The sequence below is a fragment of the Scophthalmus maximus genome, chromosome 20 (genome assembly GCF_022379125.1).
Source record: "Scophthalmus maximus strain ysfricsl-2021 chromosome 20, ASM2237912v1, whole genome shotgun sequence".
NCBI lineage: Eukaryota > Metazoa > Chordata > Actinopteri > Pleuronectiformes > Scophthalmidae > Scophthalmus > Scophthalmus maximus.
In genome coordinates this window covers 16,159,016-16,182,973 of record NC_061534.1, presented here as the reverse complement: position 1 = coordinate 16,182,973, position 23,958 = coordinate 16,159,016, and the positions used below count along the sequence as shown (strand labels likewise).

The window sequence follows — 23,958 nt, the reverse complement described above, 5'->3', positions numbered from 1 at the left end:
ATATATATATATATATATATATATATATACATTACATGACAGAGAGCCCCAAATACACACAAGGGGTCACAAGCCAAAAGGATAGTAATTTAATTTTTAATGATGAATTGCACCATTTTAAAAATGTATTGTATAGTTTTAATGTAATATCGAAAATGTAAAAGGGCAGTATAAGTAAGTTGTCAAATATATAAACTGAAAAAGAACTTTAAATCTATCTCAGATCTATGTTCAGTCTAATGTTGGAGCTGGAACGCATAAAGAACATTTTCCCCTTTTCTTTAGTCGAGTTGGTTCAAGGCCCATTCAACTGAACAGTGTATCAATGGATCTATTACTTTAGTAAAGAGAAATAACTGTATTGCTGCTTGGCTCTTGAGACATTTCTACCATCTATCCGTAATCAATCAGGCACTGATTTTTTATGCCTGTTTCAAGAACAGCCACGAATGATTTTTAAATCATTCGTGGCTGGATTCCTGACGTCGGCGAATTATAATGGGGTTAAATGTATTTGCATATGTTAAGGACAGAAGATGCTGGCCTCTGCTGTCCGTCTCCGTTTCCATTGGCAGCTCAGATTAATCAAACAGTGGGTTTGGTTTCTCAGCATGTTGGTAACTATGGCATCAACCTTGGTTGACCTGCGGGACAATGGACCCATCAATGTTCAATCTGCAGATTGGACACTGAGAGCTCTTGAGAGCTTCGCAGACATGGTCGACATGACCACGCCATAATAAAGCCATTTAACAATGTTGGTTAATAGAAAACATAAGGCTTGTAATACGCCTACAATTGATTTGCAATAATGCAATTCAGAGACGCAGAGCACATTGACTCTCGGTTGTTCTAGCGGATCATAAACACCCACTCTCACGTCCAACTCCAGCCTAAATGAGCAGAACACAGATGATGTGTCTCCATCCATCCTAATATCTCTGCTCTCCACTTTGTCCCCTCCTTACAAAGGAAGTTGTCTATACAATCACTATTAGTTTAAGAGGCAGGTGGCAGGGTGGGAAAGCAGCTGCATCGTGGGGGCCCACGGACATTTCACCCACCCTGTCTGCTGGAAATGCGATTTTCACCCACTCGTGAACATACATCTCAGGCAAAGTCTGTGTGCATGCCTGTGTGCCGTGTGGTTTCATTCCCAATCTGCCTCCTGCGGAGAAAACCTGGCAGACAGCGTCAGCCGCGTCTGCTCTAATGGTTTTGTCAGATGGTTTCCCAGGTGCCAAGTGAGAGCTAATAGGTCATCACTGTCTCAGGTTTTCTAAACTTGGATGCTTTTAAATTACAGTTTAAATGATTGAATGAGCATGTTTCAAAGTTCGCCCGTCGCCACATCGCACAACAATTCAAGTGTTGTTATGAACTCATTTGCAGCAGCTCCGCCTCTCGAGATATCGTATTAGTTCAGAACACGGTTCAAGGAAACTTGTCAATTTCTGCTTAAGTGCTGGATCTGGTTATTTACCGTGTTCATCAGTATTCAAATGAAATCCTCCTTACATTTTTGCCTTCATGACGTGAGGACATCTCGTAAATTATATGTTTACCCTGTGAGCTGCTCTGAATCAGATTTGCATAGATGCAACAATATTTTCTTTTCATTTCTCATTTAAGCAAAGCTAAATATTCTTCTTTACAATTCACCGCCTTCCTTCCTTTTGCTGTATCATCGGGATGATACCGGGCTGCACAGTGGTGTAGTGGTTAGCACTCTCGCCTCACAGCAAGAAGAGATTCTGGGTTCGAATCCCGGTTCAAACCAACGCCTTCCTCCCACAGTCCAAAGACATGCAGAATGGGATGAGTTAAATTGGAGACTCTAAATTGGCCGTAGGTGTGAATGTGATAGTGAATGGTTGTTTGTCTCTGTGTGTGGCCCTGCGATAGGCTGGCGACCTGTCCAGGGTGAACCCCGCCTCTCCAGACGAACGATGGATGGGACGATACCAATTGTACGTTGGGGGGAAAAGGTTAAATGAGTGAATGAACCCCGGGCCCTCGTGAGCCGCTCTACCACATACCGAAGAAAGCGGTTGAGGTCTCCGTGCCTCATGTATTCGAACACCATGGCCAGTGGCTCTCCATCCGTACAGACGCCGTAGAAACGCACAATGTGCTGGTGTTGAAGCACCGTCAGCAGCTCCGCCTCCCTCTGGAAGTCCTGTCGAGTCGACTCATTGGCGTCCTTCAGCGTCTGCGACCACATGAGGATCGCGCATTTATATATAAACGATGCTGCTTGTTTGTTTGTTTTTTGTACACAAACACACCAGCATAAAACCAAAAAACAGAAATTAGACAGATGCCTACAGGCTCATACAACGGAAATCGGAGATTATGAATAAACCCCACCTTTAGCGAAATACATTTAAAGGACAAAGACAACAGAAGACTTCAACAGCAGATACTCATCGTGCATAAAACATAAAGAAAAGAAAAAATCACACACAATCGAAAACTAATGAAACCTCATAAATTAAATGTGAATGACCATTTTTATTTTAAAAAAATTGTTCAGTTCTTGATAATGTGTCCTTTGGTATTTCATAAAGTATTTCATAGAATCATAAAGATCTCGGTAGTATGCTGCAAATTGATTTGCTATTCCCTTCCGATCATTTGTCATTAAATTTGTTACAGTTACTGTTAAATTTGTGTACAGTTACTGTACACTGCGATTGGAATACTTAACAGAGATGGTCGACCTTTCTGGTATTATGAAGAATAACATTGAGATGTAGGTGTAAAATAATTGTACTTAAAAGATGATTAGAGAGAAAGTGGCAATAAAGCATATTTAGAAATAAACCCACGTCATATACTGAAAGAGTGTTAAGGACAGAGGCATCTTTGGAGTTTGAGAAAGTGGCAGATCTTCCAAATTATTTGTTGGTTGTTGTGCTTAAGATAAAAAAGTAAAAATAAAAATTTAAATTAACAGCATTAACAGTAACAGAGAGTGAGGAGTGTAACAAGTGACTGTTATTCATTGTATAATAAAAGCACGTATCATTAAGGGGATGGTAAAGATTCATCGTCTCGGTTTTTTTTATTCGCTGTGGTTTTGCATTAACCTGTTGTAACTTGAGCCGCGTATTAAAAACCACCTTTGACAAAGACATCTCCGAAACCGCACGACGTTATTTCAGTATAGAGGAGATTTAAGTATGAGTGCTGTGAATGTACTTATACTACTGGTGCTGTAGTAGCAAGTAGCATTATTGAGTGAGTTTAAGTTTTTAATGTTTTTATTCCATCCGGGAGGGGGGACTAGTGACATAAATCAGCGTTTGACCCCACAATTTTACTTAAAGTATTGGCAGTTTTGTCGTTCAGAAGAAAAAGAAAAAAGAGCAACCTAAATTTTTATTTGAAAAATTCCGGAACTGTCGTTCTCTGACTTTTGCCTCATTGTGATCGTAATAATATAATCAAATCTAATTCTTACCTGTGTACTTCGATCAAAAGTCTACAGTCACAGTGTTGCTGTCTGGACCTCACCACTGACAGCTGACATGGTTTCACTGACGGTACCAAAGTCTAGATGTAATAAAAACGACGTTACCGCTGAGACTGAGGGGAGGGGAGTTCCCTACCTTGATGGCGACCAGCATCTTGTCGCTGTCGGGACTCAGGTTGGCACATTCTGCCAGGTAGACTTTGCCGAACGCTCCTTCGCCCAGCTCCCACTTCAACACAATGTCCTGTCGTTTGATATGCTGGACACCTGATCGTAAAAATACGACAAAAAAAAGCTTTGAAAAAAATCTGGGGAGGTCTTGGACATCACGTGTCTTGTTTGCAGCAAGGCAATTAGCTTAAGAGTTCACCACTTCCTTTGTGCTCACTGGGATCACCCATCAGGCACATACAACGGCGACAGTTACCATTGATCACGACACTGAAACCTCGTGACATTTTCTCACAGTGTGGGGTTCAGTGACAAACGTCGGCAGAGGGGAAACAAGACTCACACATGTCTTTGTCCTTGATGATGCCGCAGAAGTACTGTGGATTCTCTACGAAGCTGGACAAACCAGAGTCTTCGTCTGAGGAAGGCGGGCTGGTTCCAAAGTTCATGAAGCGGAGTGACACTGCCAGGTCGTCCTCGGTGCCCAAAACCGACGATCCTAATGACACGGGGGAGGGACGCAAACAAGAGTAACTGATACAGATGTACCGCCTAATCAGCCTCCAACCATTTGTGATTGCGGCGCCCATCAAAGGGAGTAATTCAGAACCCATTCCCCAACCCCCCCCCCATTTGAGGAGTCGATGGTCTCCAACTTGGTTGCACATTTGTTGGTGCCATGGCGATAGATGATGACAAGCTCTAATAATCACCATCATCAACCATGCAGCAATCAGGCCGCATTGAACTGAAAAAAACAAAAACAGATCATATAGGAAAGGCTGAATGGTTAGCAACCCCTGACTACACTGCATATTAAATGCCAAACAAGTGGGGCCCAAATTGTAGAGCCCCACTCAGCAAGGCAAACCGCAGAACCCCCAGAGTCCAACACGGTAGAAAATGGAACAACAAAGAGCGAGCACAGAGGCAATGGAGGGAAGGAAACAGGGAGCAGGGTCCACTTAGGCAATCAGCCCCACTTAGGCACTTCGATAGTGAGAAGGGTAAATGTGTGTGTGTGTGTGTGTGTGTGTGTATGTGTGTGTGTGCGTGTGGTCTGAGTGGAGCTGCATCACATCTTGCTGTTCCTCCATCCATCTATTCATCCACCAATCCTTCCATCCATCCATCTTCTTTAATGGCCCTCACCACGTGGCGGTGGCCACGGTAGGTTTGTGCCGCCATTCTCCTTCGGTAATTAAGGCACTTTAGCTCGACGGACACAGCGGCCGCCTGTGTGCGAAGTTACCGCTCGGCGGAGATCCTATATTAGTCGGCCCCTCCTGTGCCGTACCTCCCGAGAACCTGACAGAACCATCTGCGGCTTCAAACTACAATCATTTGGTTAAGAATGTTTGATAATGGCTCCTGTTCAAAAAATGTATTTTCAAATGTAATGTTCAGGACTGAGAGGACGTACGTCATTCACTGGGTTCGATCCTTTTCATCACACAAATGGTGCATAGGAGACACAAAAAAGCCAAAAGCCACAAGGCTCTAATATGTGTATAAGTTCACCTGCAGCTGGGACAATTACATTCGAAAAAGAATGGCATAAGAATACATAATTGAATGAATAAATCAATAAATACATCCAGAAATAAATGATAAAATACATATATAAAAGATAAAATACAGTTTGCGATGAAAGAGGCTATTTCTGTATTTCTCCATTTATCTATTCATTTATTTCAACATATATTCACACACTTTTTTTGTCCTTCATAAGTTGCCACCACTCTCACGTTTGTGTGCTACAAATGAATTCCGACACCAGGTCAGCTTAGCTCAGCGTAGCGATGACAAGATGTCTTTTTTACAGGGAGTTTCATGCTGCAAGTATTATTTTGCCAGGATTTCCTGTCACGTCCGGTTAAAAGATAGATTGTATTTAACAAAACAGGACATGACGTGTTAATTTATTCAGCTTCAGAAGGGGAATATCAACTTACGGTGAATGCCAAACTTGGACTGCTGGCCACACTTGTTGATCACCAGAACCGTGATGAGAAGGAAAGTGCAGGCGAACACAGCGAGACCCGAGGCCACCGACACCTGTTCGAACAAAGAACGAGCAGACTCACAGTTACGCGAGGCGGCGTCCTCGATACAGTAAGTATCAGGAAATGATGGCGCACGGACGTACCACAAACACCCGACTCTCCGGGTTCTCTGTGACATCCATGTCGGATTTGTTTGTTGGAACTGAGGGGTAGAAGGACGAGATTTGGTCAAGAGAAATTCTCGCGTCAAATGACTGCTGGTTTTGAAGCGACATGCTGAGATGTTTTAGGAGAATCGGAGTCAATCAAAGACTTACTTGGATCCATGTCAAGGACTGGCATGTGGGAAGTGAGAACACAAACACTTTTGTGAACACACGGTGAACAGATTGTGCAGCCTGTGCTATTCAAGCTGGTACTCACTATTTAGCGGCTTCTCAAACATTCACACACAACTTGAAAAATTAAGCCATGAGCGGCGAAGCTCCAGATAAAGAAAGAGCAATGGTATAATGTAAACATGCCACTTAAAATAGTATTTGTTAAAGCGTAACAATGACTTGAAGACAAGATTAAGTGGCATGTTCTAAGTATAGGTCGACATCTTAGGAAATACACTCATTTGCTTTCTTTTGCTTTTGTACCTTTTTTGGGTCCTGGTTTATTTTTCAAATAATATTTCGCTCACTACTGTCAATGATTTGTGAATATTATATACAGTTGGTAAAAGCAGATTGTGTGCCAAAGTTGCTGCCTTTCCACACAGCTCCACTCAAGCGTTAAGCTATTTCACTAATTGATTGCCTAATACGCTGTTTAATAAATTCATTTTTAAAGCGTCTGCATCACTATTATAAGAGACTATGACATTTGGATGTGCTTATTAATGCGTATGTGCACAGTGTGATGATTAAAAATCCTGCTATCTGGTTTGGAAATAACTGTCAATAATCCAGTAAAACCTCAGCAGCTGCTGGTTGGTTTTGAAGAATAGTCGCAATGTCTCAATGCAAACCACGTTATCAGAGATTAATCAGTTATCAGATGGTACGATTTCTGATAACTGACTCCTTCCTCTTTGCTTTGTAAGTGTCAGCGATTAATCAGCTCATTGTTTCAACACCGGACCGAGCAGTGATAAAATTATAAGATATTTGGATAAATTACTCCTTCAGCTGCCCTAATGGCCATTTCTGTTTGTAATGGCTCACTGCAAAAAGAAAGAAAAAACACTTTCAGGAACTTACAGGGAATGATCCCCTCAGGGTCGAGCGGGTCGAAGGGGTTGGTCATGAACGACCCGTTGGCCGTGGCCTCGTCCCTTCCCAGTTTGTTCTGCACGATCAGCGTGTAGAAGCCGTTGTTGATGTGCGTCGGCTTGTTGAGGAAGAGACAGCCGTGTTTCACCGACCCGTCAGACGAGTCGGTGATGAACTGCGTGTACGTGTAGACGCTCTCTCTCAGGACTTTGCCATTGTACAGCCAGTTGATGCTCGGCTCCGGGTTGCCATCCACGGCAAAGGGGAAACACCAGAAATGCTGCTGCACAGCGTCTCTCAGGAAGAGGATTCTGACTGGAACTGTTGGGGAACATGGCAGATTCGGGAGATGAGGGGTGTGTAGAGAAGTAGTTGACTGTCACCGTCTTTGATGGCATCTGCTTATCTTGCCAAGAGTTTGATGAGAAGATTGATACCACCCTCATGTTTGTCTATCCTTGGCAAGGAAGTAATCAGGTGTGGGATATTACAGAAGACGTATTTCAAAACATTTCCTGAAGTAAAAGTAGAAATACCAAACTATAAGTAGTAGTATGTAGTAAATAGTATGAGCAACAAATTGTACCAAAGTATTATTATTCTGTTATTATCATTTAACAGAATCAGTCTCAAGTAATTATATGATTGGACTATTATTCTTAATGTATTAATATGTGACACTTACTACAATCTACTACATTATATTTTGGGGTAGTTTCACCCAAAACATGAACCAACCATGTGTTTTTTAAACGTCCATTTATCCTGAAAAACTATTGCCATCAGATAACTTGAAATATAAAAGCAGAATAAAATGGAAATTCTCAAGTTTTGAGGACCGGAGTGAATGCACTTTGCAACTTTTCACCACAATAAGTCAAATAATGATTACAGAGATGCTTAAATAAATGCACAGGCCTATCCAGCATGTCATGACTTGGCGCTGACGTTGCACCTTGACCGTGTACAGTATAACGAGTGCACTATAGGTTCCCTTTGAGTTTCCACGATCAATGTTCTCCATCTGTGCAGCAAACCTGCGCTGACCTGTTATGAATAATGAATCCTGGTCATCGTCGTCGCCCCTGACCACAAAAGCTACCTGGAAGCTCAGCTGGACGCGAAGTTACCGGAAATGGCCTCGTTTAGATCGAACCTGACTCGAGTGCAGAGACCCCTCGTCGTGCGCGGGGCCGTCCCGCTGCTCTTAACCCATGACCCAGCCGCGCAGAGTGCTGCGCTAAGGGGAAAACTGAGGCATACGTCTCCGTACTCTAAAGTCTGTTACGCCGAGTGAGAATTAGCGCTATCTATCACATCTTTACTAATCGCCCATTAGCGACCTCTACTAATCTTACGCAAGCTATTTCACTGCAGGGGTTAAACAGAGGGCTGGAATTGTGTCTAATGAGCCTGTCAGTTCTCAGACTTCATTGCAGACTTAGAACAATGAACATTTTGTTTAAAAAAAAAGAGAAAAGGAAAAGGGTAATAAACAAAATGCCGCCTGACAGGCCCAGGCTGATTCCAAGTCAACTGGAACCTTTTTATACAAAATACTAGGGCTGCAACCAACCATTATTTTCATATCGATTAATCGATAAGTTGTTTGGTCCATAAAATGGTGAATGGTTGATTGCGTTTCTCCGAAACCCCAAGATGAGCTTTTGTTTTGTTCACAACACCAAAGATATTCAGTGTACTGTCGAAGAGGGGGCAAAGAAACCAGAAATGATTCACATTTGAGAAGCTGAAATCGGAGAGTTTTGACTTTCCCCCCCCCCCCATAGAAACTGCTTGAACCGATTAATCGATATAGTTGGCGATTCATTTAGCAGTCAATTGCTAATCGATTAATCGGTTAACTGATTGATAGATGATCGATACTGAGAAACCTTTTTCTCTGAGGTAACCGTTAAAGTTAATAAAGGGAATTGTGAGAAACACCATGTAAAGAAGGGGGAAGCTACTGTACACCAGCACCATGAATCAATGGCACCGGGAGCCACTCAGCAGTAAACACCCACTATTCTGGGAGGTAATTAAGAGTAATTAAAGCGCTGGCGGTTAACGAGGGTCCGTCCACCGGGGGGGCTGATGCTGATAGATTAGCTGCACTAACGCATTTACCGACTGCCAATCAGTGCGGATGAAGCGGTTTTCCGGAGTGGGAGGGGAAAAGTCCATTAGCGGAGGCTCAAATCAGATATTCGCACGGGTTATCAGGCCCATTTTCCTGACGTTCATTATCTGTCCCTCGATGCTCGTGCATTTGGCCTCAGCTGATTGGCGCCTTCGCCCTCTTTTTTGGCTTTATTTTTTCTAATGAGTGTCACTGAGCCCCGGTGATATATGATATTGCTTGGGCGGGAAATTTTTCGGTAATGTAGGACTAATGCATCCGACTGCGTTTTCGGTGGGACCGCCGGGTGCTGTCATTTCGCCAGTGTTCCAACTCCTGAAATGCATTAGTGCATCTGAGGGGAGAAAACAACAGCAAACCTCCTGGGCCAAGCCACAAGTGTAATTTAGAAGAAGGGTGTATATGAGGTGAAGTGGTTTTTTGTTGATAAGAGCAAGGAGAGGTAAGTTCACTTTCCTTTGGCCTCTTTGTACCCCTTTTATTAAATGGCAAGCTATACCTGCAGCACTTCACTCATTATTTTAAATCTTTTCACCAGCTACCAGAGTGAGTGGCAGATGACAGAGAGCTCCATTAGAAGCATTGGTGGGTACATACTCATATTTGTAGAAGGAGCATTAGAAGAAATCAGTGCCGTGCAATTCTCTGCGCTGTCCACCTCGCCTGCACTACAACACCGGCCCCAGTGTGCTCTCACCTTAACCTCCATTAAGCCCCGACGACTCGCATTGAGCCCGAGAGCTTTCAGGAGTGTGGTTTGATTTCGCGGGCACTTACACTCAATGTCCAGTGTCACCATCTCCTCCCTGGGCCCAGCTTGGTTCTCGGCCTCACAAGAGAGATTGCGCAGGTTGTCTTTGGAAGAAACGTTGCTGAGGAAAAGGACCAGCTCCAATGTGGAGCCCAAGATTCTCTCCTGCAGCCGCCGACGGGGCAGACAAAGAGCGGAGGAGGTTAATATGCCCGGTCACAGCCAAAAAGCTACTACTGGATCACTTAGGAGTTATTCAGCTTGGAGAGATGAAGTGGGATCCAATTTACTCGACTGCGGATCAATAAATTGCAGAAGCCAATCTCGCTTTTTTAGAAAACAACAATACCGTTGATCTAGAGAGCTTTACAGAGCAGGGAGAAATTGAGAGAAGGAAGGAGAGAAAATGGTGAAATGAAATGCACACACGGACGTGTGGCCTCAGAAATGTACAGCCACAAGCCAAAAATAAGCAGAGAAAACGAAACACTTGTGATTGAAAAGATATTCTAGCTCGAATTGTCAAAGCGAAACAAGTGAAATCAAATGTAAAAGAGTGGCAAGAATAGCACTTAGATAGCTTAATAGCTCTTCGGGATGGAACCAGGATCTGAGGATTGACGAGAGCCTCATGTCAGAAGATTTTAGGTCTCTGACAGTGTGGTCAGGGAACCACAAACAAGAATTAAATTCTTACTTTATTTCTATAACTGACAGGGAGCCAGAGTGGCAGTTGGCTAATGTAGATCGGAAGAAACGTCTGGTGATGCTCTACATGTTTATTGTTATGTTATTGCCAACAAGTCCCACGACAACAGATTTCCGACAAGAAAACTTATTACAATTTCAAAATATATAAATTCAAAAAATCGAACAATTGACGACTTTTATGAACTGAGCGTATGTGAATAACCTCTTTGGGAGGCAAATTCAAGACTTTCCACTTTCTGCATGTACCATGTATGCCAAAAAACAAAACAAAAACCAGAATAAATGAATAAATACATGCATACATACATAAATAAATAATAAAAAAATAAATAAACAAAAACCCTGAAAGGCGAGATGAAAACGGTAGAATCCTTCAGAAGAGCATGACATGCAATAGATTTTTATGTGTAAATAATTGGCAAAAATAGCTAAAACACAATATTTCCTTTGTGTTTGACAAACTTCTGAATCATGCAGTGGGAGATTGTTCTATGCTTATATGCTCGATATCATAGACTTCATGTTTTCTTCATGGCTGGAATTGTTTTTACCAACGGCATTTGTCGATATTTGCATAACACACACACTGAAATCTTTCACTACCTGGGTAAAGAACGGAGAGTTGAGCTCATCAGTTCGCCATCGCACACTGGGAGTGGGGCTTCCTGTCACGTGACACTCAAACGTCAGGTTGCCTCCTTCTTGGATCTTGTTCTTGGAGGAGACAATGTTCACAACGGGCAAACCTGGGAGCAACAGAAGACAACGTGAGCGTATAGCAATGAGCAACGCTCGCTAATGAGATGGTACAACCAGCCTCAGCTTCTCTGTCTCTCTCTCTCCCTCTCTCTCTCTCTTTTATTTTTTTAGTTTAGAGAAATAGCACAGGGCCAAAAACTCATCTCGTCTCCCGGCAACAAGATGTTCCCACTGTGTGCGATTAAGGCAACAATGCTGAGCTAATTTCTTCCCTGCATTTCACTGCACCTGCTTGTTGAAGACACTAATGCACATAAAGGAAACAATAAATGATTTCAATTTTTTTTCCCTTTTCAGGCCAACTGGATTGAGTTGAGTCATTTAAACATCAATTACTCTGCATGATACAAAAATGTCGTTAACTCTAGAGTCGACTATTTGAAGATCCCATCCAGATCCCATCTGTTTTAAATCATAGAAAACTTGAATGATACATTTTAGGCTGATACGGTTTTTCCCTAATATGGTTGAATTGCCAAGATAACTTTTTTTCCTCCCTCTATGCAAATATTGTTCTATAGTTGTACATTAATTCAGGCTCACTGTACTGGAAGCTTCGAGCTTAAGCTGAATGTTGGAATACAACTAGTGAGGTAACAAATACGCTAAGATAACCTGTGTTAAACTCAGATTTAAGGTGAGTACAGTAACTCTTTAACAGATAAAAGTGGGAAAAAAAGCCTGCGCATTCAGAGATTTGACTTCTGTCCGTCACACAGTCCCCACGGTCCCAAATTCTTTCTGCATAAAGAACAATCTTTAAACACAAGAGCCAGGAGTCGTGCAACAGATGGTCTGTCGCCCCACAAATCCCAGATCTCCACATCATGGAGTCGGTGTGGGATTACAATGACCCGAGGAGACAGAAGAACAGTATAGGTACTTCTCCAACAACCTCTTCAAAACACATGATTCTGCACAATAAAGGTCAAACGTCCACCTTTTTGAGCAAAGTGGGCTTACAACATATTTTAGAAATATTTATTTTCATGGGATGCGATAGTCATATATAATGACAACATATAACATGCAGTATATCAAAATGAAATCCAAACTCACTGCAGTTATCTATCACCAGAGAGTTGAGGGGCACTTCCTGGTTGTCAGAGAAACACGACAACATTTGGTTGTCCAGGTCGCCGCGATCATTACGCTGCCACTCCTGCAGCCAGTAGAGATCACATGAGCAAACGAGCGGGTTGTCCCTCAAAACCCTTGGGAAGAAAAGAGGAGGGGGCAAAAAAGCTCTGTTAGCCTCAACATTTTTTATGCAGCAAGTTAGCATCTTTTATTACCTCTGCCAAGGAGGCTACGTTTTCGCCTCTGTCCATTAGTTTGTGTGTTTGTTTGTTTCTCAGCAAGATAATGGAAAACTACTGAATGGATCATTTGGAACATTGGGGGGAAGGATGGGACGTGCGCCTAAAAATTAACCCATTAAACTTCGGTGCAGATCTGGACAAAGTGTTTGACATTTTCACTAATAATTTTAGGGAATAACACATGGATTAAAAAATATTAAAGGTGACATATAATGCTCATATTTAGGTTCATACTTTTAATGTGGGTTACCACTTGAAAAGATTTACAGGCTCTAATGTTCAGAAAAGGCATCATTGTCCTCATACTGCCCATTCCTTCAGCTCCTCTCTTCACCCTCTGTCTAAAGCGCCTGGATTTTCTTTTAGCCCCGCCTCCCGATAAAGCCCAGTCTGCTTATTGGCCAGGTGGCCCAGTCTGTTGTGATTGGTCAACCGATTTCAAAATGTGTAGGAAATGTCACGCCCCTTCAACAGAAACGTGGAGATTCTCAGATTGCAGGCAGGGGGAAATATGTCATCTTTAAAGGGACTGATATTTATGAATGTGTGCAGTTCGTTGCAGCTTGATTGTATTTAGGGGAACTGTTTGCCTTGGCGGAGGTATGCGCTCTACTGACTGCCATTCTAGTTTGTTTATGTCTGTTAACTTGTTAGCTTGTGTTCAATGTTGCACTAATGCTTACTCTCACTCTCTGCACTGACAAATTCGATCTGTGCTGGATGTTTCAGGGGCTTTTTTTGTACACCTCGCAAGTTGACGGGACTGATTCCTTAGGTATGTGAAGTATGAAACCCAGACTGACTGAATCTGTGCTTTTGAGACAGTCATACAATGCAGTTCCAAGGTAAAAAAATACCTTGGATGCTTATTTCACTCATGATATATCTTGTATTATTTCAAAAAAATCCATTACAAGCGGTTGTTAGAATTCTTGATTTTCATGCTCGGGGGTCTGTAAAGGAACTCACAGGTTGAGCAAAGGTAGTAAACGAAACACCCTCCAGGAGATGAGCTCCAGAGAGTTTGATGCCAGGTTCCTGTGAAACAGGGAGAGAAAACACATATTATCAACATTTACCTTGCTTCACTATTTAACACAACAGCAATTTAACCTATTTGTGAAAGCTTTTACATGTGGTATTTTTGCTTTGCCAACATTTTACACACAGGAGTTTATACATAGTTTTTATGAGTTTTCAGCATGAGAGGAAATAACCACCTGAACAAAAGAGATCTGGAGAAACTTGCTGATTTACCTCCACATTTGTACACAATAAGGTAACAGTACCTTGGTGTTTTTGAAATGATTTTTTGAAATCTCACCACTTGCTCAAATGTTGCTTTGAGAAAGAGGATAAATCTTTGAGGGGAAAAATAAAATCATTATCTGGGTTGATAAAAGGAACATTCTAAGTAAAAAAAAGAAAAAAGTACCTTTCACTGTCGTAATCTAGTCCTGCTCTTGCTGATGAATCCGACTGTGATTTGATTGCTCACTCACAGAACAATGCTTTACCTGCTTTGAATCACTCTCAGTGGAAAACTTTAATGCACCCAAATGGGTTCTGATCAATTACCTTGGCAAGTATTTCACAACAGCCAGGAGCCACACTCACAAACACCTCGAGCACAACTCTCCGTGTTCGCTTTGTGTTGAGAACATTAGGTGATTAGTCCAGAGAGTCACAAACACTTCTCGGAGGAAGGACACTGCTCATCTACACAGAGGGAAGTGCTTCACAGAATTGCATTTGGGGGAATTAGTTTGTCTTGTATTGTAGAAATATCAAATTGATACGGTGCACTGATAAAAACACACCCACCTGCTGTAGGGTGCCAGCCGTATGCGAGTGATGCCACCAGAAATGGAAGCTACATCTATTTTAGAGTTCATGTCTGAAAACAACAAAAGTAGTTTTACTGTTATTGTAGCCCGGGTGCGATTTGAAAGCAGATGACTTGATTTTTTCGTTCAATCACACTATAGTCTGTAAACGTTTCAGCGCTTTACTTAGTTTAAACATTTCTACTTTAGGTATTTTATATGGTCTATAGGTGAAGTAGCATTGATCACCTTGAGGGGGGCAGAGGTGGGGATATGAAGACCAAAAGGGGAGCGCCACCATCGCGCTTGTGCAGCCGTGTTTACTTCACTGCTAAAAATTCTGAGAACATGAATGCAAATAGGGTGATTAACTTAAGCCTTCATCTACAGTGATGTATGTCAAGCTGCCACAATAGTGCTATGATAGATGAATGCCACATATCCTCTTGTCAATCCTCACAGGACACTAAAATATCATCACAGTGGCTCACAAATGAGCCGCAGACGGCCGAGAAGCCAGGCTGTAAATCTAGCCCCTTCAGAAGATGACAAAAAGCTACACTGGGGAGCACAAACATGGAAGACAATACATATTCACTCTGGCAGGGCCAAGGGTTCAATTATTTGTTTTCCTTGCTCCCAAAAGTTCATGTCAGATGGGTTAGCCATTGGGGCTTATCCATTACCAGCTCGATTCCTCCCCGGGTCCACAGGGGGAGAGCGCAGCCGGGAATAGCAGCCCATTCTACTTCAGCCATTCGTACTGTAAGACCTGAACGCGTTCTCATGAAAGGCGATTTAGACTGAGGAGGTTTGTGGATGAAGGCAACAACACAAGGAGAAAAAAGGAAGCTGACGCAGCCTCCGTGCTCACTGTTGGATTTGGTTAAAGTCACTCCCTCTTAATCTCAGAAATCCATCTGCCACACAGAAGCCAGTGTATACCACACCAAGCCCAGCCCACCCTCTCCCTCCACGGTGAAATATTGATTACGTGATAATGGACCCTTAGTGGAGTGTATTTATTATGCATCAGCTGTCGATAATCCGCCAAAGTGAGCGAGTAAAAGGTGACTGGTGGATGTCTTCTCCAATTTCTCAAGATCACCCGCCTAACTCACCACCACCACCACCACCCCCACCCAAACTCTGGTCCTCAAAACCCGCTTCTCTATCAGATACAAAACATTGGACACATTCCACACACACTTGATGAGGACAAGATGGTGGCGATAAGGAGGCTGATGAATAGACAGATTTGATGGTTCTAGTTGATAAGTCTTCATATAATTATTTATTGTCGGGCCTGGATTATAAGGCTGAGCTGTTCCAAAACGACTGAATTAGCTGACATGTCGTAGCTTAAAGAAAGACACACGAAATGTAAGTGAAAAGGTTGAAATTTAACTACCAGGCTGTTTATTAATATGTGTTCATGGCTGATGGAAACAGTGGGGGCTACAACTGGATCGATTTGTAACTATCACACAGTCTTGTTTGTTTCTTTGGTACATTAAGCTGTAGATTTGAAACTAATAGGAGAAAAAAAACCTTTTCGTTAGTGATAACTGAAACTAAAAGTTTATTTTCACCATTGATTAATCTGCTAGTAAGTTTCTGCATTGATCACTTTTGAACGCTCACGGTGATTCTTTGAAATTGCTGGTTTTGTCTGATTAACAATCCTAAAACCAATGGATATCCATTAAACAAAGATTTAAAAAAAACTGCAAAAAAAGAAAAAGAAATGCTGGACGATACATGGAAGAATGTTATATTTCTTACAACTACATATGGCACATGCTAAAACAATCCTATGTGGAAAGATGATCAGAAGTGGTTTCACGATCTCATCTCGTGTGACATGTGCCGAGCACTGACTGACAGTGACAAACAGCCCGACCCACACGCACAGGTCATAACAAGACAAAAGGGAAGACGGTCGCTTTGTATTGACATGGACACTTACACATACTGGAGCTTGAGGTTGTATTGGAAGGCGTTGGCAGAGATGAGCCTCAGCTTACACGACGTGACGGTGCTGGAGAGGAGAGAGAGCAAAACAGACGCCACAACGAAGCAGATTGTTGTAAATATTGAGCACGTCAGTAAAATCTTTGGAATTCTGATACACAAACAGCTGAAAGCCGTGGTAACGTTATCGTCATTTTTGATAGGTATTTTCTTTTTTTCAGTTAATCAATTAATTGGTTGTTCTGTCAAAAAAAAAAAAGAAGGGATAATTGCTCCCTCTCCCTCATTGACCAAAGCCCAAACTGACATATTCACATTGTTTGTTTTGCAGTAAGTATTTGTGTTTGGGCTTAAAAAAATTCAATCTAGGCTAACATTAGAAGCTCTGTGCTATCCTCATATCGGATTTAACGAAGTTTGCACTCCAGTGACCTGAGCTAACGTTACCCGAGAAACGGTTGCGTTTGCATTAATGTCTTTCTCTTGTAAAGTTCAAATTGTTTGAATATATGAACACGTATGACTCTAAAATCGTGCAGATCCCAAGCACCCGAGTGATTTTCGTGTCTGCATAATGCTTTGTCCTGCTTTGTGATGGGCACCTGACGATGCCTGATGAAGATCTCTGGTAGATCGAAGCCTTGCTCAATCAAAAATTGCTGTGCGCAAGTGCCTGGAGCCTGTATTCCCTGGAATGACCAGTAGAGGGCGACTCGCTGGTCCCAAAAAGACGTCCGTTTCTATGAGAAAATGTCTGATTTATAGCGTCAGTAAACATTTTCCTGAGGACTTGGTGTTCTCAATCTCTAGTTTCAAGTCTTCTCCATCACAGCATGACGTTCATTCAGTAAACTGTAGTTTCATTTAGAGTGAATTAGACGATAAAGCACGTATATGCATTGGAGTGTGGATATAGCGCGATTGACAGTTATAACCGTCCAATCGGTGCATGGTTGCAGGTGTGGGTGGGCGCCCAGGTGACAAGCCGTCAGCCAGGCCCACCCCCACACTCCAACACCTGGGCCAAAAAAAAAACAAGATGGCGTTGGTCAAAAATGTTAAACTCTAGGCTTCAAAACGACACTCATGAATGCAATGTCAGCTTAATAACCCACAGGAGCTTGTGCTGACGAAATCTGCCTGGAAATGTTGTCATTTCAGACAGCGAAACGGATGGGGCGCTGCAAGAAATGTCGAACTCATGTCCGGAAAATTGAGGAGTCATTCATTTTGGAATCTGCTGTAGCAACAGTACAAAAAGAAGGGGCATCGTGAACGGTCAGTTGCATGGAACGACATTGGATTCTCAGAGATGCACAGCACAAGTGTAGTGCAACACAAGTACGTTGCAATACGTCAGTCTTCTGTCTGGAAGCATGCTGAGCCGCTGAGTGAATGTCGTGAAGTAAGGGTGTGTGGGAAGAAAAAGGATAACTCACAGGTTCTTCAGCTCCTTGTAGTTAACAAGATCAAATTCTGTTATATTCTCCAGGCCAACTTGGTTTTCGATGTATCTGTTCAATGAAAAAGAAAAGGGAGGGGGAGAAAGAGAGGGAGGGAGGGAGAGCATTTCAAGGTGAATACATACACTTTGTTTGTGGCCTTCAGCCGTTTGCAGCTAGTTGTTCACTTGAGATCATGCTGAATGACAATGATAGAAAACAGACAGCTGAAAAAAAAGTAATCCCATTTCTTGACCGTGGCTTTGTGTTTCATTTGCGGGATTTCCTATGTGGACAGATGAGAAAAAAAATAATCATCTGCCAACAAAGAAAGCGCAGAATTGCCTGCATGTTGACAACGACAATCCATACGCAACGACGAGAGCAACAGAAGAAGCTGACCTGTGTCAATACTCAGCAGCTAATTATTTGGACCATTAACCCCCTTTTTTTAAGGCATAGTTATCCAGACCGGAGAGGAACAACAGGAAAGGAGGAGGATGGGAAGAAACACATGGAACCCTGAGAGCAAGTGGGAGTGGAATCTGTGACGATGGAATAAAAGAAGATTCGACCCCCATCACACGTGTCTGCACTCGCTGACATTCTTTGAACAAACTAATAGCGGATAACGAAGCCGGCCGCGATGTCCAGGGACCCACAAACCACAAAGCTCTCATCAGAACTTAATCTACTGCTCATGTGGAAAAAGAAAAAAAGAATGCCTTCAGGAGATGCGGGGTAGATGAGGCTGATGGGAAATTCTTCTCAATGAGTCATTTTCCACTGTTCCAGACACAGCCTGGCTCAGAATAACTGTGGATCAATTCAGCACTCTGCGCAAGGACAGCTCCCGCTCTTTTCATGAGACGTTTGAATGGACGGCTTGGTCGAACCCACCAAGGATCTGGCGAAGCGGACCGTCCGCCCCATTTTCTGGCCTCCTCCACCACTCGCTCCCTTCCCTCCGGTCCCATATATGAATGTCGTCCAATTAACTCAGGAGGACACTTCTTTATTAAGCTCTTCTGAAAGGACCAGATTCTCTGGATTCAAAGATTGTGGGGTTCCGTCCACGTCAATGTTCTCGTCCCTCTCTACCACACAAAATATCCTTGAGAAAGCATTATTTCCCACACATTAAATTAACCATGAAATCAGAAAAATAATACAAAAGAATTCAAAAAATAACATCATTTTCTGGAGGGTGCCTCGACGCGACCACAATAGAGGATGAAGATAACATTTTCATCCATCCATTTTCTTCCGCTTATCCGAAATCGGTTCACGGAGTCGGCCGGCTAGGCGAGTTGTCCCAGACATCCCTCTTCCCCCCAGCTGCGTTTTTTAGGTCCTGCTGGGACAATCCAGAGTCTGTAGTCATTCCAGTGAGTTCCGGGTCTACCCCTGGGTCTCCGTCCAGTTGGAGGTGCCCGCTAAACCTTCGATGGAAGGCGCCACCCTACGGTGAAAGTTCATTTTACATGACCATGACTTTAAATAAAGAACATGACGTACTTAAGCCAAGTTTGTTGCAGTCTAACCTGTTGCAGACCAATCTCATAAATGCTGTAAACACGGGAATAAACCTTTACATATTTTACTAACAAAACTGAAGGACAACCATATATTTCAAAAGGAAAACGTCTTAAAAATGCTTTTACATTGGAATAGTAATGACAGTCTTTCTGTACTTTACTTAGCTTTGCACTTTTATGGAACCATCAGACGTTCAAATTTAAACACAGCAGAATCAGAGATGCAGCCTACCATTACCCACAATGCAACTCTACTGCGGAAAGCTGGGTCAGGGTTTTGAGTTGGTTATACTGGTAGCAGCTAACGTAGCCTCAAGGTGAGACGAGGAACAGGCCACAGACACCTGGTAAACTCCCTTCTTCCTCTCATTTTCAAACCTGCAGTCATCAGACGTCGCTCGAGGCGACTTAACAGGAATTCACACAGCCCTCTCTGAAGCCACGAAAAGTTTCACACAACTTTTGGTGTACAGTATGTACAGTGGTCCTCAATGTCTCACACTCTGATGTGTCAAATTTCGCTTTTGACGTTTCCCTCCAAACACTGATGAACTATAGTTGATTGTTATTTTAACACATTTACTCTCCTTCATCGGCAAATTCGGGATGCATGAATATGCAAATATTTCTCATTTGGACACAAAGACATCTTCTACGTAACTGAAAAGTCTTTTTTAATTCTACTTAGACTGGAGGTTTCAGGTTTCCACCTCACAGTTGTATTTGGACCATAACTGCCTCTTGAACTAAAATTTCACAAAAGCTCTTGTAAAAGGAACGAAGGATTGCAAAAGCAGCCTTCTAATTCTGTCAAACTAGGCACACACTATACTTTACAATACTATATTATACTATACTACAAGTAGAAATAGGCAAAAAACATTGTAATGTGTTTAAATTTAGGAGGAAACGGGTCCAGCTTCTCCAGTGCCAGGCCCTGTGAAACAGCAATTTGATTTCAGAGTGGCATGGTGTCTATAGCATTTCCATTACATGCACACACACTTAGTTGTCAGTTTAATAAGAATACCTGTAACCAAAACTAATGCAGCCTATAACAACAGTCATCTGACTTGGAGTGATGGAGTCTTACATGGACCCTAAATAATCTTATATTTTGTCTGTTTTTATTTGAAGTGGCTCTGTCTGAGAAAAGAAGTGTTTTCATACATCAGTCTGGATTTAGCAACATTTATTCCAAATCTGATGGGAGTTAGTGAGCTGTTTACATAAAATGCACTCACAGACTCTGGATAAAGCTGATTTTTGACTATTAAACTTGTAATAAATGATAACTGAAGATGTTTCTAATAACACTTTTAGTCCAACTACACAGTATTATATAAAGACTTGGGAATTTAAGTTTTTAGTGGCTGTAAACACACATTAACGTCATTTAAAATATTTAATAGGCAAATTTAAACATGCAAAAAAGGACACTAGGACAAAGATTCAGCTAGTTTTCTGGGACGCCATGTTACAAATCCAGGCTGCAGCATTTTAAATTGTTGCGTCGTGCAGGATGGAAAAAGCATCAGCTTTTCGTTGAAAAGATGTAATATCTGGTTTGAATATTACTTTCATATTTATACATGTCTGCACAGAGGTTCCACCAGAAAAAGAAAATACACTTTATGTTTTAAAAAGTAAAAGTTCAGTAGGCAGTATATGACATATTTTTCATTGGATGGATGGATAGATTTTTCTCCATCGCCCCCAAAATATAAATACCTGCAGTCATTTCTACATGATGCCGACCGGTTTCATCATGTGCCTTTGTTTCAACCTTCCACTTCCCTATTTGTCAGCTGCAACACACAGACCTTTTTATTCAGGTCTGATTGAACCGCGCAACAATAATGTGATTACAGGGCAGGTGGGCCCACGATCACCCATCGCCCCTTGCTTATTGGATTGAGCCAAGTGGGTTGTATATCATCTATTGTTCCTGGGTGGGGGCATTGACTGGCAATTCACAAAATTGAATTTATAACTCAGCGCATGATGAATTTCAGCCCCTGTTCCACGGTTAATGGCCCCCGTGTTTGTTCTGCACGTCGGCCGTGTTCCCCCACTACACCGTCAATACGGCGCGCGTTGTTGTTCGCTGGCATGTGGAGCACCGCGGTAAATGGCGGCAGAGAAAGACTCGCTCACTTATTGACTGAACGGTTGAGGGAGAATGTCAAGCCTCGCCCCGAGCTCGGCTAAGCATGCTTAACTGCAGGTACAAGGAAATACCTCAGAGGTAAGAGGGAGGCGAGGGAGAGAGAGAAGGGGGAGGGAAAGAGGAGGAGAGTAGGGTATAGGTGAATAGAGGCAGAGAGCGGCGGCGGCGGCGAATTTACTTGCTCCACCGAAATAGCATTTCGCAAATGCAGTTCGTTCTTAACAAGTGCTAATTGCTCAGATCCGAGGGACAGGAACAAAGGGAGAGCAGCATGGCGGTGCAGAGGGTGACATTTAGTTTTCCATGTTGAAGCTGATGGTGGGTTGCATAATAACACAGCAGCCCTCTTTAAATCACAGGTGGTCACTTTTCTACTTCGTTTCCCCGTACGAAGTTTTAAGAAGCCGATGACAAATAACAGTCATCTGCTGCAGACAGCCGAGTGAAAAGTCTCTGTTCGCCTGAGAAATGACTTATTCAAACACGTTTCCCTGCAGGGATTGTCTGTCCTGCGGCATAAAGAGCCCCAGAAGCTCAAAAATGACTAATCTGAGATAATCTTTGCCCTGATTGCCAGCAGTACTAGAGTGGTATGTTTAGATTATATAAGTTTTCTAGGAGTGGGCCCTGAATCAACCACTGGTTTAGTCCATATCTGATATTTTAGAGAGAGAACCCTGAGATTCCTTAATGTGAATCAAGTTCTATTTTGCCGATGTGTGGTTTTAAAATGCTTTAAAGTCTATTTCATTGAGACGGGAGTTTATGGAACTGTAACTGAATGATCACTTTGTGCATTGTGACATATTTGTTTACATCCGAGTGGATAAAATAGTGCTGCTATGCATTTTTAAACAGTTTCAGCGAAAATAATGGTCAGATTTGAACTCAGTAACATAAACCTGCAGCTTTCGGTCAATTAAAAAACAACTCAGCTGTAGTTTGTCCGGGCTTCTTGGCAAGTTTTCCCCCCATACTATGAGATTTGATATTGCTGAGAGTCTTTGGCGACCACTGGATGAGAGGCCGTCACTTCCCGTCACGTCCAGTTTTTGACCGCGCCAATCAAAAAATTGATTTCCAGTAATCAAAATGACTACATTACTGGCCAAACGAATCAATCTCAAATAGCAGTAGATTCACTTCACGTGAAGCAGCACTTGGATTTGACTGACGCTGGGAACAATCGAATCCGACCCTGTCTGTATCGGGTCACGAGAACTGAACAGAGACAATCTCAAGGCAGGTGCCGCCGCGTACTTTGCTGTAGTACGTTGGTGCGACATGAACGTTACTTCATGCCAAACACAACTGGACAAACGCACTCTGCCAGCATCAGACCTCTGCTGATCAAATGGTGAGAAATAAACAGACACATCTGCGCTCCAACAGCATGCAGAGAAGCACTGGGCCAAAGCGATGGACGGAACTTTTTAGTTGCACAACAAAGCTGACACGGTCAGTGCAACTGCTCCGTGGTCATCCATCGGAGACATCATCTCGTCCAGAAAACCCAAACAATGATTGTAGAGCCAATTAGCACCTGGTTCAGATAAAGATAGTCTCCTAAATTCTACCAAAACTCCAGAACAGATACAAAGGCTCCATCAAAAGCAAACATCTGCGATCATAAACATATTCAACGCCAACCCAGAGTGATATGGGCAGAAAAACCATCCAGACATGCGAGTCCACCGAAAATGCTAATTTCAGAGGAGCACACAAGAGCAGGTGGCGCGTCTTACTCACATCTCCGTCACATTCTCGCTCTCCTGCGCTGCCAGAGTGGGGACGCTGGTGATCCCGTCCGGTTCCAGACACTGCAGCATGGCGAAGGAGCACCGGCAGGCCGACGGGCATCCTCCCAAGGCGGGCGCCGGCGCCAGGCTGAGCAGGGCGAGCGCCAGGGGCAGAAGTGCCAGGGCCCTTGGTGACACGGCCATGCTCAATAGAGGTTCTTCTCAGCGGCAGCGGAGAGGTTTCGGCGGCTGCAGCTGGAGTTAAGTGTATGTGTGTTTCACTTGATGCAGAGCGAGAGAAGAGCGGTGCGTTCACACACTCGCCTCGTGGCTCCCTGGCAGGGTTGGGATCCCAGCTGGGCAGGGTCTGGTACTGAGCCACAGCTGTACTGAGCAGCAGGAGGGGCAGGCAGGCAAGGGGCCTCTGGGGACATGGTGGTAGTGGGCTGCAGCCTCCCTCTTTCTCCCTCTCTCTTCCTCGATGAAGGGAGGGGCAAGATAACAGGGGCCAGAGTCACCAGACACCTCAGAGAGCAAGACCGGGGGGAGGGGGGGGGGGGGGGGGGGGAGAGGGAGAAGGGGTATAGGGTGTGTGTTGATGATGATGAGAGGAGGAGATGGTGATATGGTGTGATGGAGATCTCATCTGCCCCCCCCCCCCCGGGTGAG

General features: G+C 43.2%; 1 protein-coding gene across 1 annotated transcript in view; it reads right to left on the bottom strand.

Annotated features, from left to right (window-relative positions):
* ntrk1 (neurotrophic tyrosine kinase, receptor, type 1) overlaps positions 1-23,670 on the bottom strand; it is a 29,401-nt gene extending 5,731 nt beyond the window's left edge. Inside the window, exons 1-14 of the mRNA XM_035608655.2 lie at positions 23,300-23,670; positions 17,840-17,914; positions 16,396-16,467; positions 13,570-13,638; positions 12,338-12,492; positions 11,123-11,265; positions 9,835-9,973; positions 6,903-7,235; positions 5,973-5,990; positions 5,799-5,857; positions 5,605-5,707; positions 3,993-4,148; positions 3,615-3,745; positions 2,040-2,212 (exon numbers count right to left, since the gene is read on the bottom strand). Coding sequence (XP_035464548.1) covers positions 2,040-2,212; positions 3,615-3,745; positions 3,993-4,148; positions 5,605-5,707; positions 5,799-5,857; positions 5,973-5,990; positions 6,903-7,235; positions 9,835-9,973; positions 11,123-11,265; positions 12,338-12,492; positions 13,570-13,638; positions 16,396-16,467; positions 17,840-17,914; positions 23,300-23,493 — 1,820 coding nt within the window. The 5' untranslated portion in view covers positions 23,494-23,670. The remainder of the gene's footprint in view (positions 1-2,039; positions 2,213-3,614; positions 3,746-3,992; positions 4,149-5,604; positions 5,708-5,798; positions 5,858-5,972; positions 5,991-6,902; positions 7,236-9,834; positions 9,974-11,122; positions 11,266-12,337; positions 12,493-13,569; positions 13,639-16,395; positions 16,468-17,839; positions 17,915-23,299) is intronic.
* Positions 23,671-23,958: the final 288 nt, after the last annotated feature.